This window comes from Coturnix japonica, chromosome 34, assembly GCF_054131305.1.
Source record: "Coturnix japonica strain WE chromosome 34, WE-NBRP24, whole genome shotgun sequence".
Lineage (NCBI taxonomy): Eukaryota > Metazoa > Chordata > Aves > Galliformes > Phasianidae > Coturnix > Coturnix japonica.
In genome coordinates this window covers 1,591,649-1,607,183 of record NC_140696.1, presented here as the reverse complement: position 1 = coordinate 1,607,183, position 15,535 = coordinate 1,591,649, and the positions used below count along the sequence as shown (strand labels likewise).

The 15,535-nt window shown below is 50.5% G+C and overlaps 2 protein-coding genes and 1 long non-coding RNA gene across 4 annotated transcripts; 1 reads left to right on the top strand and 2 right to left on the bottom strand.

The window, feature by feature from the left end:
- The first annotated feature begins 3,150 nt into the window (after nucleotides 1-3,150).
- Nucleotides 3,151-7,590, top strand: LOC107324131 (uncharacterized). The gene is made up of 4 exons (XM_015883848.3): nucleotides 3,151-3,367; nucleotides 4,674-4,893; nucleotides 5,370-5,428; nucleotides 6,082-7,590. The coding sequence occupies exons 1-4, from the start codon at nucleotides 3,202-3,204 to the stop codon at nucleotides 6,207-6,209; spliced, it is 573 nt and encodes a 190-aa protein (XP_015739334.1). The 5' UTR covers nucleotides 3,151-3,201; the 3' UTR covers nucleotides 6,210-7,590.
- Nucleotides 7,591-9,645: 2,055 nt separating this feature from the next.
- On the bottom strand, nucleotides 9,646-10,395 carry LOC146755274 (uncharacterized). Its single transcript, XR_014938197.1, has 2 exons — nucleotides 9,943-10,395; nucleotides 9,646-9,817 (listed from the first exon to the last, which is right to left on the bottom strand). It is a non-coding gene; the product is annotated as an uncharacterized LOC146755274 (long non-coding RNA).
- Nucleotides 10,396-12,144: 1,749 nt separating this feature from the next.
- Nucleotides 12,145-14,759, bottom strand: PTS (6-pyruvoyltetrahydropterin synthase). Of its 2 annotated transcripts, XM_015883847.3 has the most exons (6): nucleotides 14,668-14,759; nucleotides 13,976-14,055; nucleotides 13,654-13,676; nucleotides 12,995-13,051; nucleotides 12,692-12,762; nucleotides 12,145-12,566 (listed from the first exon to the last, which is right to left on the bottom strand). In XM_015883847.3, the coding sequence occupies exons 1-6, from the start codon at nucleotides 14,739-14,741 to the stop codon at nucleotides 12,425-12,427; spliced, it is 447 nt and encodes a 148-aa protein (XP_015739333.1). In that variant the 5' UTR covers nucleotides 14,742-14,759; the 3' UTR covers nucleotides 12,145-12,424. The 2 variants fall into 2 exon arrangements, with proteins under 2 accessions (XP_015739333.1, XP_085381992.1); XM_085525866.1 differs by lacking the exon at nucleotides 13,654-13,676.
- Nucleotides 14,760-15,535: the final 776 nt, after the last annotated feature.

Genomic DNA, 15,535 nt, shown 5'->3' with positions numbered 1-15,535 from the left:
CAGAACCAAATGCAGAGAACAATCCTCCTTTTCTTATTCACGCCCAGATAAAGCCCCTCCAGGGCTCTCAGGCCAGCCAAAAGTCTTTATGGGAAAATCCTACCGCGGGGACTGGGGCAGAGGGCTCCAGTCCATGGGATGTTTCCCTGCAGCAAGCCTGGATCTCATAGGGAAATAGTGGCCTTGCAGTTCTGCTGCATCCTATTAGTGCTGCAGCCCCAGCCCTGAGCTGCTGTGACCCCAGGGAGCTGCTGCAGAGCACGGACAGGGGGGAGGTGCCACACACCGTGCACAGCACAAGGGATCTCTCAAAGCCAGCTCAGCAACCAGGCAGCAATAAAACACCCTGTCGTTACCGAACAAACCAGACCAGTAAACCAATAAAACACCCTGTCGTTACCAGCAAAGCAGACCAGTAAACCTCAACTACCTGCTGTTCAACTCGAGCAAATAAATAGTCCAATAAAGCCATGCAGGGGAGATCAGAGGAAACACACCACCCATGCCTTGGGCAGAGCTGGCAGCCTCACAACACCTTTCTTGCTGCACCAGGGAATGCCCGGCAGGTGGGAAGGAGCCCCACCACGCAGCACAGCCCTGGCCCTGTCCCATTCAACCCCAATGGCATCACCTGTTCCAGCCACAGTGACACAGGACAGATAGTGCCAGTCCTGTTGTGAGTCATGGGAGCAGGTTGTTGCATGCGATGGTTTATTATACCACTGGGTTTTGCTACGGGCACTCCCTCACATGCCGGCTGCTGCTGTGAGTTTCGTTTTCTCACCTTCTGCTCTCCCCCAGGCCAACAGTGCTGTGGGGCTGCAGCTCTGCACCTGCAGCACAGCCCTCACCTCGGGGTACTGACCTGCTCCAGTCCTCCACCTGCGGAGGGAAGGTGCATCTGTCCCTGGGGAAGACAAAAAGGAGATGAGCTGATGTGAAGAAGGGAGTGGGGAGAGGTCCCCATCCTATTGCTCGAAGCAAAGGTCAAAGGTCTGCATGGGCATCCCCAGGGATGGGCAGATCCCAAATCTGGCTGCTCACACACCCTGAAGACAGCCACAAAGGCAAAGTGAGGGGCCCAGTTCCTGTCCCCGCTGGTTCTGGGAGGCAGAAGCCACCTCCTGTGGATACGCAGAGAACAGCACAAGGCTTCTTGTAAATAGTCATGGTTTGACCTTGAAAGAAACATGTGGAATCTGCAGCTTCAGTTTTGCCCATAAATACACAGAAGACAGGGCAGGGAAGGAGCCATGGCACGTGTGCCTGCAAGGAGAAAGAAGGGCAAGAGAACACCTCCTGTCCACCCACCAAGAGGGGACATAAGTCCATCCCCAGATGAATCAGACCATGAAGCCATTTCTGAGCTAAAAATCCCCTTGTTATTGCTTCCCCCAGTGATCCTTCCAGCTGTGTCCTCTCACCATGACAGATTTCTACTCTCCCTTTCCCATGGAAAATACAGCTTTCATCTATCTGCATAGTTGAAGAACAAAACTGAAAATCTCCATGCAGTACATATCGTGTAACGCACACTGCCACTTCCATCACTGCTTACAAAGATCTCTTTTGCTTTGTACTATTATTTGCTATGTGGTTGTAACAGGACTTTCCTTGTGATATATGTGACACCATCACGTCCTGCCTTTTCTTCTCCAAAATTAATTTCCCTCTCAGAAGCAAACTCATCTGTTTCCAACACCCTCTGCTCCAGTGACACTGGACTGACTCATCCTCATCAGCAGAGAATGGCATAGAGCTTTTGCAAAGATACTATGGGTGAAACCCCCAGGGGCAAATAGCGTCATCAGTGAGGCTGTGCTTGCAAAACCGTCTGCTTCCACCTTGCTCTGCTTTTTCCCCTCTCCATCCCCTCATGGCTGGCTGCCTTCCTTTCTTGAGCTCCTCTGGCTCTCTGTTGCAGGACAACAGACCCTGTTTGTGACAGACTGTGACCCTCTGGGCTCCTTCCACCTCTGCTCAGGGACACCTAGGAGGGAGGGAGGAGTGACCAGGTAACATGGCCATGACCTCAGCCAATTTAGTGAGCCCAAAGAACTCGATCTCCCATTTTCTCCACACCCTTTGCATTACCTCTGCAAAGTTTACCTCTGACCCACATCAATGTCACCAAGAACATACCATCTTTCCCAATACATTCCCTTTTTCTTCCACTCTTTTCTGCTTCTCCCTTCTCACCCTGCTTGTCCTGAACCCACCTATTTTCTGACATTTTCTTCCACTTCTGTTCAGCTTTTGTTTGAAATGTTGAACACAACCATGCATAGTACAGGAGGAACAAAAGGGAACCACCTGTGTGAGGTGGTTTGGTGTTGAAAAAAGGGAAGATGAGAAGGGGAAGGGAATGCAGAACTCCCAGCCTAGAAGTGGCTCAGCAGAATTCAGGTGGGCTCAGCAGAACCTCAATGAGGGTCTCCAGGAACCAGCATGGGGCAGATGGAGGCAGGAAGGGCATTCCCTGCTGACTCAGGCCTGCCACCACCACTGATGAGCCCCACACCTCTGATGAGTGCTGCACACCCCGGATTTTGCTCAGGCTGGTGGCAGGATGGAAAGGCACTGCCAGCCCACGCCGTCACCTCCCTGATGGCTCAGGAGCGCTTGCAAAAGTCAGCCTCTGGCATCCTGGCCAACAACCCATGAGAGCACAGAGGGGAAGAATAGCAAAGCTCGGGCTCCTTTGCACAGAACACTGAGGGCTTTCACTGAGCCGGCTGTCTGCAGACACCTCTACCATCATGGGTTGGTTTGATTGCTAAGGAAAGCAGGGTAGGGGTTGGCAGTGGGAGCCCAGCGCTGCTCCATGTCCCCATGGCCTGGGGTTCCTGCAGAGGTCACTGGGACTCCTGCACAAATGTGCACAAAAGTGGCTCAGGGGAGCAGGCAAGCGGGGACTTGCTTTACATCCATGGGACTCCCCCATGATACACATGCTGTGGGTTTTACCCCCGCACAGCTCATCACCCCTATATTTTAGGCAGTTCACCCAGAGGCCAAGAGACCAGGAGGAAGTAATCTCTAAAACCATGAGAGAAACCTCCCACCAGGGGTGTGTACAACGAGCTGGATGGGGAGGGGGAAATATTTGCATTTACCTCATCAAAATCTCCATATAAATAGGCTGTGAAACGGTCAGGCTTTCTCAGTTCCCAGGTGCACGAAACAGGGACATCCAAGAGGATGATGGCAGCTCACTACTTGCTGCAATTCCTCCTCTTTGGGACTCTGCTTGTCCCCGCATACCTGCAGACGGATGTATGTTATTTTCTCAGTAATGCAATGGAGGAGGGCAATTTCTCATTGACTGTGACACCTCAGGAGTACATGGCCAACACAAGCTACCAGGGTAAGCCACCTTCCATCCCACTGTGCTGCCTCTGCTGCCTCTAACCCAGTGGGATCCTTGAATCTTATGCTGTTCTTAGATGTGCTTAGAACCTGTGCTATCTAATGATGTTTTACTTCAGGCAGGAGACAGTTCTCCTGTTTGTACCCTGTGTATTCCTATTCCATGTCTATACGATCAAATTCTCTTTCCTTCCTTAGGGTGCTTTTTTCCACCTTAACCTTTTGGCCAAAACACGAAGGACTCAAAAACATGGAATTTTGGGGGGTGCTATCTTGTGGTTTTGTTCCCTTTCCTCCTTGAGGATTTGCCCTGGTTGGCAGTAATGGCTCTACAGAGAAGAAGTTGCTTTGCAGTTGATGCACATTCAGCATCAATCACGGAAAATGGCTTTTAATCCTGTAAGAAATTTGGTCCCAGCATCCCAGACCTGATGACAGGCGTCCCTTTGCCTTGAGGTTAAGAAAATCTGAACACTGAGAGCAGGGAAACAAGGACATTCTGAGCCCTTCCTTTTCTGCTGGGATGGACAGGCACAGCTTCCCTCGAGCCTCACTCCAGGGCGCACCCACTGCAGATGGCTGCATTTTTCACAGGAGAGGGTTTTGCTTACAGCTGTTACCTTGAGCTGTGATTCTTTCTGAGCACAGGATTTGGGTTTTGACGCTAACAGCAATTTCACACCATCTCCTCTGTCTCTGGCAGTCCTGAGGGGTTTCACTTGAAGCCGTTCTCACCTGAAGGATGCTGAGGGCCAGGAGGGCTACAGCCAGGTGGCACACACAGCTGTATGCACCTGACTGCTGGCAGGCAGGTCTCCCCATGCTCCAGTGTGCTTCCAGTCCCACTGCTGCATTCAGTAGCAGCGTGGTGCACAGCAACATTGCACAGACTTGTCACTGCTGTGAATAAGCAACCTGGGATGGAGACTGGGAGAGCAACAGGGTGGGGATGGCAAAGTCAGCTGCGGGCTGCTCACCAGATCATCCCCTGCGTAATTTCCACCCCTGCCATTTGTGTGGGAGCCAGTTAAGATTTCCTCCCAGGAGCTGTGGTTTGACTTGGTGTCGTCATCCTCCATAGCAGGGGCTGTAGATGGGGACTGAAGAGATCCCCCTGTTAAGAGCAGGGGGGAGGTGAGAGGCTCTTCTTGCTTTGGTGAGGGGACACAACCTTCCCTGAGCCTCTGTGTCACACAGAGAGCACTGTGCGAGCTCCCTTGGCTGAAAGCCCTGAAGGCAGGGGATCTGAGATAGCAGTCCTATGGGACAGACAACTTACTTTGTCTCATTTGCTTTCTTTGCAGTTACAGTAAGTGTTGACAGAAACTACACCGCAGACAGAAATGTGACCATGTATTTACTTCAAGCCTTGTCCCCCCAAAATACCAGTGAAGGAGAATGGCATGGAGTAGAAAATCAAACCTGCGATGATGTTGAGACAGCAACATTAAATGGCGCTGAAGAACTTTCTGCAACAGTAAATTGGACATCTCCAAGCAGTAACCTATCTTCCGTGGAAATAAGGTAATGCTATGTCCCAACTGGGATAGTACTCACCTACACCAGCTCCCAGCAATGCCCACAATCAGGAGCCCACCCCCAGAACAGCAGCTGTAACAAACTCTTGTGCCTGCTCCAGATTTTCACTTGAAAATACAAAGGAAATATTTTCTGCAAAGCCAAATCTGGAGGTCACTCCGCTGCCAGCCTAGTGGTTTGCTCACTTTAGAAAGGATGTAAATTAGTTCAATGGAAATTAAGGGACTGAACACCCCTTATTTCCATGAACACTAATGAAGCTGCACCAATGGAAAATATTTACCAAAGGAAACCATAGCCATTAATCTGATTGGCCTTATCTGCCAGAAGGAAGAATGCGAAATCTCATTACTCTAGTGATTACCAGGAACACTGCTGTTACAAGGAACAGGTGGTCACAGCACACATCCCATCTCATGATCTGCTCTTCATGCCTTTTCCTCTCTTCCCTCCCTCCATAGGGCATACATCATCTTTGACAACAGTTCCACTGAGTTCAAGAAGGTGACCCTGCAGGAAGGTAAATAAATAGGGTGCAGTGGGGTGGTCTCTCAGTGGGGTGAGCAGTGTGCCATGGTGTTGGGTTTCCCATCTCTCCAGTAGCCAGGAGACAAGGCAAAGACACCCAGAGAGGTGAGAAGATCTTCAGGATTAATGCTATACTTGAACTTATAAATTCTTCCTTTCACCTTTAAGGGACACTAAATAGCCACAGAGAAGTTGCAGGTTGGATATTAGGAAGAATCTCCCTTCCAAAAGTGTGGGCAGGCACTGGAACAGGCTGCCCAGAGAGGTGGTGCAGTCACCATCCTTGGAGGTGTTTAAGGAAAGGGCAGGTGGTACACGCAGGGATGTGGTTTAGTGGGCAACAGTGTTGGTAGGTGGATGGTTGGAGTGGATGATCCTACAGGTCTTTCCAGCCTTACTGATTCTATGGTTCTAAGTGCAGAAGGTACATGGAGGCTTGCCATCATGGGTAATGCTTCTGTAGTCCAGGGGATCCCCTGCCCCCAGGAGCCTCAAGCCTAACCTGACAATGCTCCACTGATATCAGTGGATATACTCATACATCCCACTCCATACCACAGGTCTGACACATTTCTGAAAAATGACAGCAAGTAGGTCTGTAGTTGGCCCTGTGCTCTTCTAATCTACCCTGGGGGTTTCTTTCAGATCCACAAACAAATCCAACCATAGCCACGACAACCCCTGACTCCGTCTCCGCAATCCAGAGCAGCTTCTTCTTCATCGCCATCACTCAGCTGCTGATGCTCCTCACTACAAGCAAACTGCTCTCCTAGGAGATGGGGAGAGGAGATGACCCAGCTGTGCTGCTCCTCTCCTCACCCACAGCACAGGTGGGAGGGCAGGCAGCTGATCTACTCAGGAAAATCACTCACTTCTTATGTGTATTAAGATGATAACTGCACTTCTACATTAGATTATAAGGGTCTATGGCCACAGAGCTGATCTCCCCATACTTCCCTCACCCAGGGCCAGCAAACGCAGCAAGATTAGCAAGTCAGAGATCACTCTGCTCTGAACAGCTGGAGGAGGTGATTTAGGAGCAGACCCCTTCTAAGCAGGAGCACTGGATGGGTTAATCCTTTCCTCAGCACCTGGGGTCCCGTGAAGCACAAAAAAAAGCATGAAAGTGCTTAGAGAGGGGAAAGGCCCTCTCCTCATCCTAGTACTGCTGTGTGCTGAGGAGCTGGAGGAGAGGTCTGTGAGCCACAGCCAGGGCAGAGCTGGCTGCTCTTGTGTCCTGGAAAGCTCCCTTGGTTTGGTTCTGGCTCTCTTGAATGGTGGAGAGGGTGGTTGTTTTTATTCTCTTTTTTAATTTTTTTTTTTTATTCAGTTTTTAATCAGCAGCAGTTTCTGCTGTGGGATGTGATTGGACGGGCCATGGAATGTCTTGATTTTTATTATTTTTTTTTTGTGTTTTTATACAGATGGAATTTATGAAGGAAATTGCAGTAATTGCTATTATTTTTATTTTATTTCTGAAGCAAATCTCAATAAACCAAAGAATAAAAGCTGGCTGTTGCACTGAGCAGTGTTTGCTGGCTGGGACATGGCCAGGCTCCAGCCCCAACCAGCACAGTCTGCCCCTGCAGCTCATGGCTGTGTGTAAGGGGAATTTGCTTTCACCTGTCCTTGAACCCAGGGCACAGCCCTCAGCCCTGTGGACTCCAGAGCCTGGCTGCCTCCCCATGATGTGTTCCTCTGCTCCCCACTGAGGCTCTTGTTGCTCTGACGTGGACATATCTCACTCAAGTCCACTTTTGTTCAGATTTTGTCTCAAAAAGCTGTGGTTTGCCTCCAAAGAAGAAATATCCCTCCCTCTCATAGCTGGGTTTTGCAAGGCTGTAGTGAAGCCCCACTGATTTCCACTTATTCCCACCCCTGGAGATCTGTTGGCTGGCTGCTTTATAAAGTCAGCAGTCCCAAGCACAAAATTAAGCACAATATTATGAATGATATTTCCACTGCATGGAGTGATTGATGCACCTGTGGAATGTTTCACAAAATTTCACTGAAATACGTTTCTACGGCCCAGCTATTACAGCTGCCTTCTGTTCTGCAGGCAGGTTAATTAGCAGCTCCTGAGTAACTGGAATAATGTTATACTTTCCAAGATGGCAGTGCATAGCACTCAATAAAATCCTACTTAGCGCAGTATATTGCCTTTCTACTCTAATCTTCCTGTCAATATGACTATCTGGTCAGATAACGTATCAAATCTCCTCCAGGTAACCTTACAGCAACACCCTGTTACCAGGCTTAGGGTGGGGAGCAGGCTGGGATGCTGAGCACTGGGCTGCACCCCTCCCTATGTGCAGAGAATGAGGAACCCCTCGTGCTTACAGCTCCCACAGAATGCCCCCAGCTTCCTGTCCTGGCTTTCCTTCTGTTTAAGCATTGCCAGAATGGCTGCAGCTGTGAGCAACAAAGCACTGCAGCACTTCCCCACCCTTCCATTGCTTCCATTGCTTCCATTACTTCAACTTCATGACACCCAGGGAAGCTCAGTGCTTCGTGGAAATCAGAACAACCCCAATTTCTTGGAGTGCAGACTTAACCTTTTACTGCTATTTCTCACCCTTGATACAGCAGGAGGAAGTATACTGCTCATTCTGAGATCAACATGACCATCAGGATTAAACATTAACCTTCCTTGCTCCATTTCCACCCTTGCAGAACAAGGGGTGGATCCAGCCCAGCTCACCACTGCCCCATCTTTCCCAGCAGCAGCAGCCCTGCTCTGAGAGCAGAACACATAGGGCTGTGTTCTGCTGTGCCAAAGGGCTGTGCCAAAGCCTTGCACACTTCTGCATCACTTTGAGAGCAGTCATTGAGTTTCCCAAGCCCTGCTGCAAGGAGGGAACAAACAGCTCCTGTCTCTGGCGCAGTGACAGCCAAAGGGCTGATGACCCTCCCATCCTAATGGCTTTATGGCACTTGGGGACACACACACCCAAGCAATAAAAGATGCATTGGGTGTCAGGACAAAGCAAGCAAACATCATGTTCGGATGGGTCGGACACACAGCAGCACCCCTGTACGTGTGTTGCAACCATGCGCTCCTTCCCCCTCTGAGCACACAGATGCGGTTCAGCAGCAGATCCACCGCTCCCTGCTCCCCAGCACTGCCCTCCTCACTGCACACAGGGCCCGGAACCACATGCCATGAGCCAGGAACTGCAGCCTGACCTCAGAAGGAAGAGCTGGGCTGCCCCATCAGACACACTGTGTGGGTTATTCATTAACGTGGTCAATGTTGGGACTACAGTGAAATACAAACAACAGCCTTGGGAGTGGCACTGAACTTGGCTCAGCCCCAGTATTTGCCCCCACCCCACAACACTGCCCCTGTGTGGGACAGGAAGGCAGGAGGGGGTCCCTCCACTCAGTCCCTGCTGAATTCAGCACAGCGTGTTTCTGATCTTGCCATCATTACACCGCTATTTGTGTTTCAGTGTGTCATGCTCCTACAGTAGCTCTCCTGGGATTAGCTTTGAAATTTTAATTGCTGTCCCGGACACCCCTGTCACCTGAACAGCTCTCCTGTTTTCCAATTTCATCACTCAGTAACTAAGTCACAGCACTGAAATGCCTAATGTTTAACGATGCTAACTCTACACAGCCCTCCCCAGCCCATGAATTTGGATGTTGATTCCTGCAGACTTTCTTGCACGGACTCACACATTCCTGCAAAGAACAAGACCCCTGTGAGCAGAAGGTGAGCACCAGAACCCCTGGGGCATCACAATCTCAACACTGCCTGCCCCCAGCACCCCCACCATTTCCCAGTCCCTGCTTTATTTCCATCACTCCAGCTTTGCTGCAATTTAAACCTAACAGATCATAGAATCACTGAGGTTGGAAAAGACCTCTAAGGTTATCCAGTCCAACCGCCCACCTACCACCATTACTGCCCACTGACTGTGTCCCTCAGTGCCACATCTCCACATTTCCTGAGCACCTCCAGGGACGGTGACCCCACCACTCCCTGAGCAGCCCGTGCCATTGCCCGACCACTATTTTGGATGAGTTTTTCCTGGTATCCAAGATCAGACAGAAGGACCCGAGTACTTCCTGGACATGCAATGCAGCAATAAATACAAATTCCCCAGTTACTGTGGGACTTTGTCAGTGTTACGTTGTACAGCAGTAAAACTAATGTGGGCTATTCTTTTCTGGCCCAGTACCCAATTTCACACTAAGAATAGTACATTGCTGTACTTTTTCTTGTTTATTGTCATCACTATCGATAGCTACATTATACTTCTGAGAAAGCCACCACGTGGTATGTTTGGGTCCCTGTGACGTACTGAAGATCCAAAGGACCTGTGAATCACACAGCACCATTTATATCACAGTGGTTAGGCAGCCTGATGCATCACACCTGAGAATGAGAGAACAGCAGAACTTGGTGAAGGGGCACAGCTTCCCCAGAACAAAGGCTGCTGTGCCCCACACAGTGAGAAACAGAGGGCTGTGATGCCATCAATGAGATCTGAGCACTCCCACCTGTGTGACACTGCAGAGCATCGGTTTTCAACCTTCTGGCTTTCCTAGGCCACACTGAGTGAAGAGGAAACGTCATGGGCTGTATATACATAGGCCGCACTGCAAATAATGCCTTCCTTTTATTTGCAAGGAAACTACAACTGATAAAAGAGCATAACGCTATTGAATAAAGCAGGTTCTCAGCTACAAAACACTGTTTTTCAACATAGGCACCACCATTAGCTGTGCACTTTCACCAGCAATGAGCAAGAGGTGCAGCTGCACATAACAAAACCTGCACCAGCAGAGGTGACCCACTTTTGCCACTGTTGAAATGCACCACCCACCTCTCACTGTGCTCACATCCACTGTTTGGTCTCCAGACACCTTCAGCAAATGTGGATTTATGACAGTGGGGTCATGATTCCACCCCTTTGCTTCCTCTGCACTTCCACGTCAGACACCGCTGTGTTCAACTGCCCCTCTGCTGCCATCTGTCACACAGCAACAACATGGAACGGGATATTGGTGGGAAGGTTCCACCTCTACTGCTGTGCCACCACCATCTGCCTCCAATGTGGTGGGCTGACATCATAGTACAGGAGGCATTACTTTTGGAGCAGCTCTCATTAAATATACAATGTAGTTAACATACACAAGTAATCAAGCTTATCTTAATTTTGAATATTTTACAACATTAAAAGAAAGAGGGCAGCAAAGCCATTGGGGTCTGTGACCCTGTGGTTGTGAAGCTAACAAACACATCAGTGTGGTTCGGTGGCAGTGGCTTCAGCTCTCAGTGAGGTCTCACAGTGTTGGTCAGAGATGTTGGATGAGATGTTACTCTTCCTGTGCTTCATCCTTGAACACAGTTGCTCTCAAACCCCGTGCCCTGGTTTCAGCCCATGGCACTCTGCAGTGGGCACAGTGAGCAATGGATGCACACCTGGAGCTGGGCTGTGTGAAGCTGTGTGTGGGTTGGACACAAGTGCTGCAGAGCCTTCAGCTCCCACAGCACTGCCCTTAGGAGGACGGGGGCACTGCCAGAGCTCCACAGCTCTGCTGTTGCAGAGGATGAGGTCAGCAGGGCATCCACTTCCTGAGCTGGACCCAGCCACAATGTCTGAGCAATAATGGATGAAGACATGGGACCATCCTCATGTCTAGCAGACATAGTTCTAAATAAAGCAGTCAAAGTATTTTCTGGAGCCATAACCAGCACATTCCAGCCAAAGGTGAACTATTAGGTAAGCTTCATTAAGCCTTTCCAAGTGGTGCTGTTTGCTGTCATTATTCAACCGCAAACTTCCTTGTAGCGCTCGTAAATTATTACTCTGGGTATCACCTTTTAATTATATGCATTTAGTTATTCTTTGCGGCCATACCTCCCAATGACTCTCAGTACCGCTTGGCACATTGCTCATGTGATAGGGAATCACACGCAGAGCTGCTCCAGCCCAGGCTGGCAGGTGGGAGGCCCTCATTGCAGCCAGCTGAACTGTGCTATTGTTCCCTAACTGGCTTTACGCGCATTCCTCTCCCAGTTCTAGGATTTCACAGTATCCTCAGAACTGGCTGCCATTCAGCTGAACACATCACAGCCCCATCCTCTGCAACCACCCAGCTGTGGGAGGCAGTGGAAGCAGCAGCCCCAGTGGTTGGTGCACACCAAAGGTCTACACGAGCTTTCCAGACTGTGGTTCTTTTGGTGGAAAACCCCACATAGCTGCTGATCGCTGCAGTTGGGAGCACCCATTGGCTGCTTCCTCCAGCAAAGGGAGAGCTTCATGCTGTTCCTACAGAATTCCTAAGAAAAGCACACTTTATCTTGCTGCTTGTGCCACAAAGCTTTTAGGAGTCTACAGTCTCAAAGCATCCCAAGTCAAGGGCCAATAAACTGCATTTAGGGTCAACTTTTTACATGGGTAGACAGTGACAGGACAAGGGGAAATAGTTTTAAACTTAAAAAAGGGAGATTTAAATTAGATGTCAGGGGGATGTTTTTCACAGAGAGGGCGGTGAGGCGCTGGCACTGCTGCCCAGAGAGCTGTGGGTGTCCCATCTCTGCAGGCACTCAAGGCCAGGTGGGATGGGGCCATGGGCAGCCTGAGCTGGTGGTCAGCAACCCTGCCCATGGCCGGGGGGTTGTAACTGTATGATCTTTGAGGTCCCCCCAACCCAAACTGTTCTATGACTTTAAGACATATATGCTGCCAAGCCAGCTCCTCTCTGGATAGCTGCTTTATTTAGCATGGTACAATTGCATATTGCACATCAGCTCAGCACTCTGGTTTTATGAAACCGGAATGTCTTGGGTAAAGGCAGATGCATCAGTGAATTGTGATAACCCAAACTGCTGCAAGATCTCTAGCAGAAGAATTCCCTTGGTTGGTTCTTTTGCAGTACATAACCAAGGCTTCATTTCAGAACACAGTGAGCGGGGCTGATGGTGTCACTGACGTGAGCAGGTGTCAGTTTCCGACCAGCTGAGCTTCGGCTCATTTCACCTCTCAGAAATTGTTTCTTCTCCTTTATAGACCACAATGTTCTGGTCCGTTTCATACACTTTGACTTTATAAAGCATTCCTGCAGGCAGAAGCCTCTTGAGGTTTTCCCAGATGAACACTGCAACGTTCTCTGTGGTGCTGGGAGAGAAACATCAGCAGACTCAGAACCATCAGCAATGGCACTCACAGCGCTACCCCAGCTGAGGTCTGAGTCCTGCACTGACTGCTGCCCAGCCCTGCAGCCCCCCCAGACCTCCACCCACCTCACCACCTCAGTGAAGTAGGGCACATCCTTATCCAGGTTTTTGTGGTCGAGTGGCTCCATGATCGCCTGCTGCAGAAAGAGAGGAGAGTCCAGGCTCCAGCACTCTGTACACAAATGTGCAGATATCCCTTCATCCACCCATTAACCTCCCAGCTGAGACATGGCACTGCCTCACATCACCGTGCTAAAACACTTGAGTCCTTAAATCACTCCTTAACTTCTTTGTTTACCACCACTGTTAACTCACCATGTTTCCAACAGACAAACTAACACAGGGGTGTCTGGGAGAGGGGTGCTTTACCTGCATGTACTCCTTCAGGTCTGTCAGGTTTATAACCATTCCCGAAACAGGGTCAATCTGGAGGGAAAACAGAAGGCAGATTAGTAGCCTAGCTACGGGCCCTTGTTACCAAGGCTGCCTTGAGCTGGCACAAATCAGAGCCATAAGAAAAATCCCTCTTCACCTTCACATATTGAGTCCCTACTCTACCCCTGTATGTGCACACAGCAGCCTGCGGCTCTGCTCCCTGACACCAGGGGGAAAAGACTGCCTGCAACACACAGAATCATAGAATCACAGAGGTTGGAGAAGGCCTCGAACACCACCTCGTCCATCCACCTGCCAGCAGTACTGCCCACTGACCACGTCCCTCAGTGCCATATCTCCACACTTCCTGAACACCGACAGGGATGGTGACTCCACCACTTCCCTGCGCAACCTGTGCCACCACCCAACCACTCTTTCCTAATATCCAACCTAAGCAATCCAATCCAATCCAATCTAACCTCAGTAACCTCAGCCTCGTTAGGGGCAAGGTGAACAGCTGAAGTTTGAAAACCTTCCACAGTGATGCACATACCACAGGAAACCCAGCAACTAAACTGAATCTGCTGGAGACAGAGCCCTATTGCCCCACTGCCACTGCTGCAAGGAATGAAGGAACACTGAGCATTACTCACCTCTCCACGCACAGTGACTATAACTGCAATTTAAATTAAAAGGAAAACAAAGAGGAATTATTAGATCATGTGTGTGACACCATGAACCTGAGATCAACCCTACTGGTGATGGAGGCAGAGAACCCATTCAGCAGTTCCTCACCAGGTGCAGGCTGCACAACACTTACAAGCACAACTCTTTTAATTAGAAGTTATCCACTGCATTAAGAGTAGCAGCTCTGAGTCATGCACTCACAGAGGCCATTCTACTGATCCCCAGGGACACCCTCATGTCCATGAAGAGCCACATGCACACATGTACACATGGAAGCCAACTCCTTACCCTTGTAGTTGTGCCCGTGGCCATTGGGATTGTTGCACTTCCCAAAGAGTTTCAGGTTTTCTTCATCACTCAGTGATTTACTGCAGGAGGCAGACAAGGCACTTCAGAATCCACTGCAGATTTGCATGGTGTCACCCCAGCTGCGTGTCCCAGATCCCCCCATTGCTCCCCCCAGGCCAGGTTGGATGGGAATAAGGCCAGGCTGGAAGAGATGCTGCACAGCCCTGCCTATGGCAAGGGGTTGGATCCAAATGGTCTTTAAGGTCCCCTCTTAACCTGCGCCATTCAATGACTCACCCCCTCCCGAACTTAATCCACAATTTCTCCCACCCCGAGGGCAGCACAGAGGGAGCACAGCAGAGCCTGGCTTGGATCACCAAGTCCCATCCCATTCGTCTCATGCAGACATGATGGCATTGTTTGTTTGTTTGTTTTGTTTGTTTTTCTGTCTCGCTTTTGTTCTTAGGTCAGCAGTTCCATACATCCCGCCTGCCTCACCCCGGCTGCAATTCATGCCTGATCAGCACAAAACCATTCGGGTTCCTGGTAAGCAGCGCCAGAACTGCAACAAGCGCTGCGTCTTACGAGCGAACCAACAAACCCAGCGGAACTTCCCCGTGCAATACAAAGCACGGCGACAGGACGCGACCCGGCAGCGCCCGGCGGAGCAGCGCCCGGCGGAGCCCCCTCACCTGTGCAGGCGGTGGCAGGCGCTGAAGCTGGCGGTGCGGGACAGCCGCGCCAGGCGCGCTGCGGGCGGTGCCATTGCGGGGCGGCTCCATCCGGGGCCCGCAGCGAACGGCTCCGCAGCGCCTCCCGCGGTGCCCGGCCCGGAGGGATGCTGCGCTGCTGGGCGGTGCCGGGAGCAGGTTCTGCTCTAGGGAACGGCAGCGAGAAGCAGCTGAGTTTAGTACAGTGTGGGCTGTTAGACCAGGGGGGTTAAGGCCAGAGGTGGGGGTCGGCCTCTTCCCACAGCAATAAGATGAGACAGAATGCCTTTAAATTGCTCCAGGGGAGGGCAGAGTGGATATTAGGAAAAACATCTCAGGAGAAGTGGTTGCGCACAGGCTGCACAGAGAGGTGGTGGTGGTGGAGTCACAATTGCTGGAGGTGCTCAGGAAACATGGAGATGTGGCACTGCGGGACACGGTGATGGGCAGCATTGGTGGTAGGTGGGCAGTTGGACTGGATGATCTTGGAGGTCTTTCCCATAATGATTCTATTATTCAGTGCTGCTTTGTGCAGACCTTCAGATCTACATGCAAACACGCTCTCAGGGCTGTCTGCAGAAGATCCCATTTCTGGATGTGGTCACAGACTCAACATTTGTACACTGTGCACATTATTTTCCCTTTCACCCTTTCATTCATCCTCACAGAGGTGATGTTAGCACTGGTTGGGCCCACAGGGCAGTTGTTTGACCTAGTTTGTTGTTTGTTTCCTTATAAATAACGACAGCTGCAAGTCGTGTTCATAAGGCATCAGTGTACAGGGGTGGGCCTGCCAACTTCCCTCCCAGGTAACAAGTGCACGCTGGACCTTACGGAGCAGTGATACCTG

Bases quoted from the DNA above. Each gene is read 5' to 3' on its own strand.
- LOC107324131 (XM_015883848.3), top strand. From the start codon at position 3,202: ATGATGGCAGCTCACTACTTGCTGCAATTCCTCCTCTTTGGGACTCTG. The intron at 3,368-4,673 runs GTAAGCCACCTT...CTTTCTTTGCAG, and splicing joins GGCCAACACAAGCTACCAGG to TTACAGTAAGTGTTGACAGA. The intron at 5,429-6,081 runs GTAAATAAATAG...GGTTTCTTTCAG, and splicing joins GAAGGTGACCCTGCAGGAAG to ATCCACAAACAAATCCAACC.
- PTS (XM_015883847.3), bottom strand. From the start codon at position 14,741: ATGGCACCGCCCGCAGCGCGCCTGGCGCGGCTGTCCCGCACCGCCAGC. The intron at 13,052-13,653 runs GTGAGTAATGCT...TTTTCCCTCCAG, and splicing joins TAGTCACTGTGCGTGGAGAG to ATTGACCCTGTTTCGGGAAT. The intron at 12,567-12,691 runs GTGGGTGGAGGT...TTTCTCTCCCAG, and splicing joins TACTTCACTGAGGTGGTGAG to CACCACAGAGAACGTTGCAG.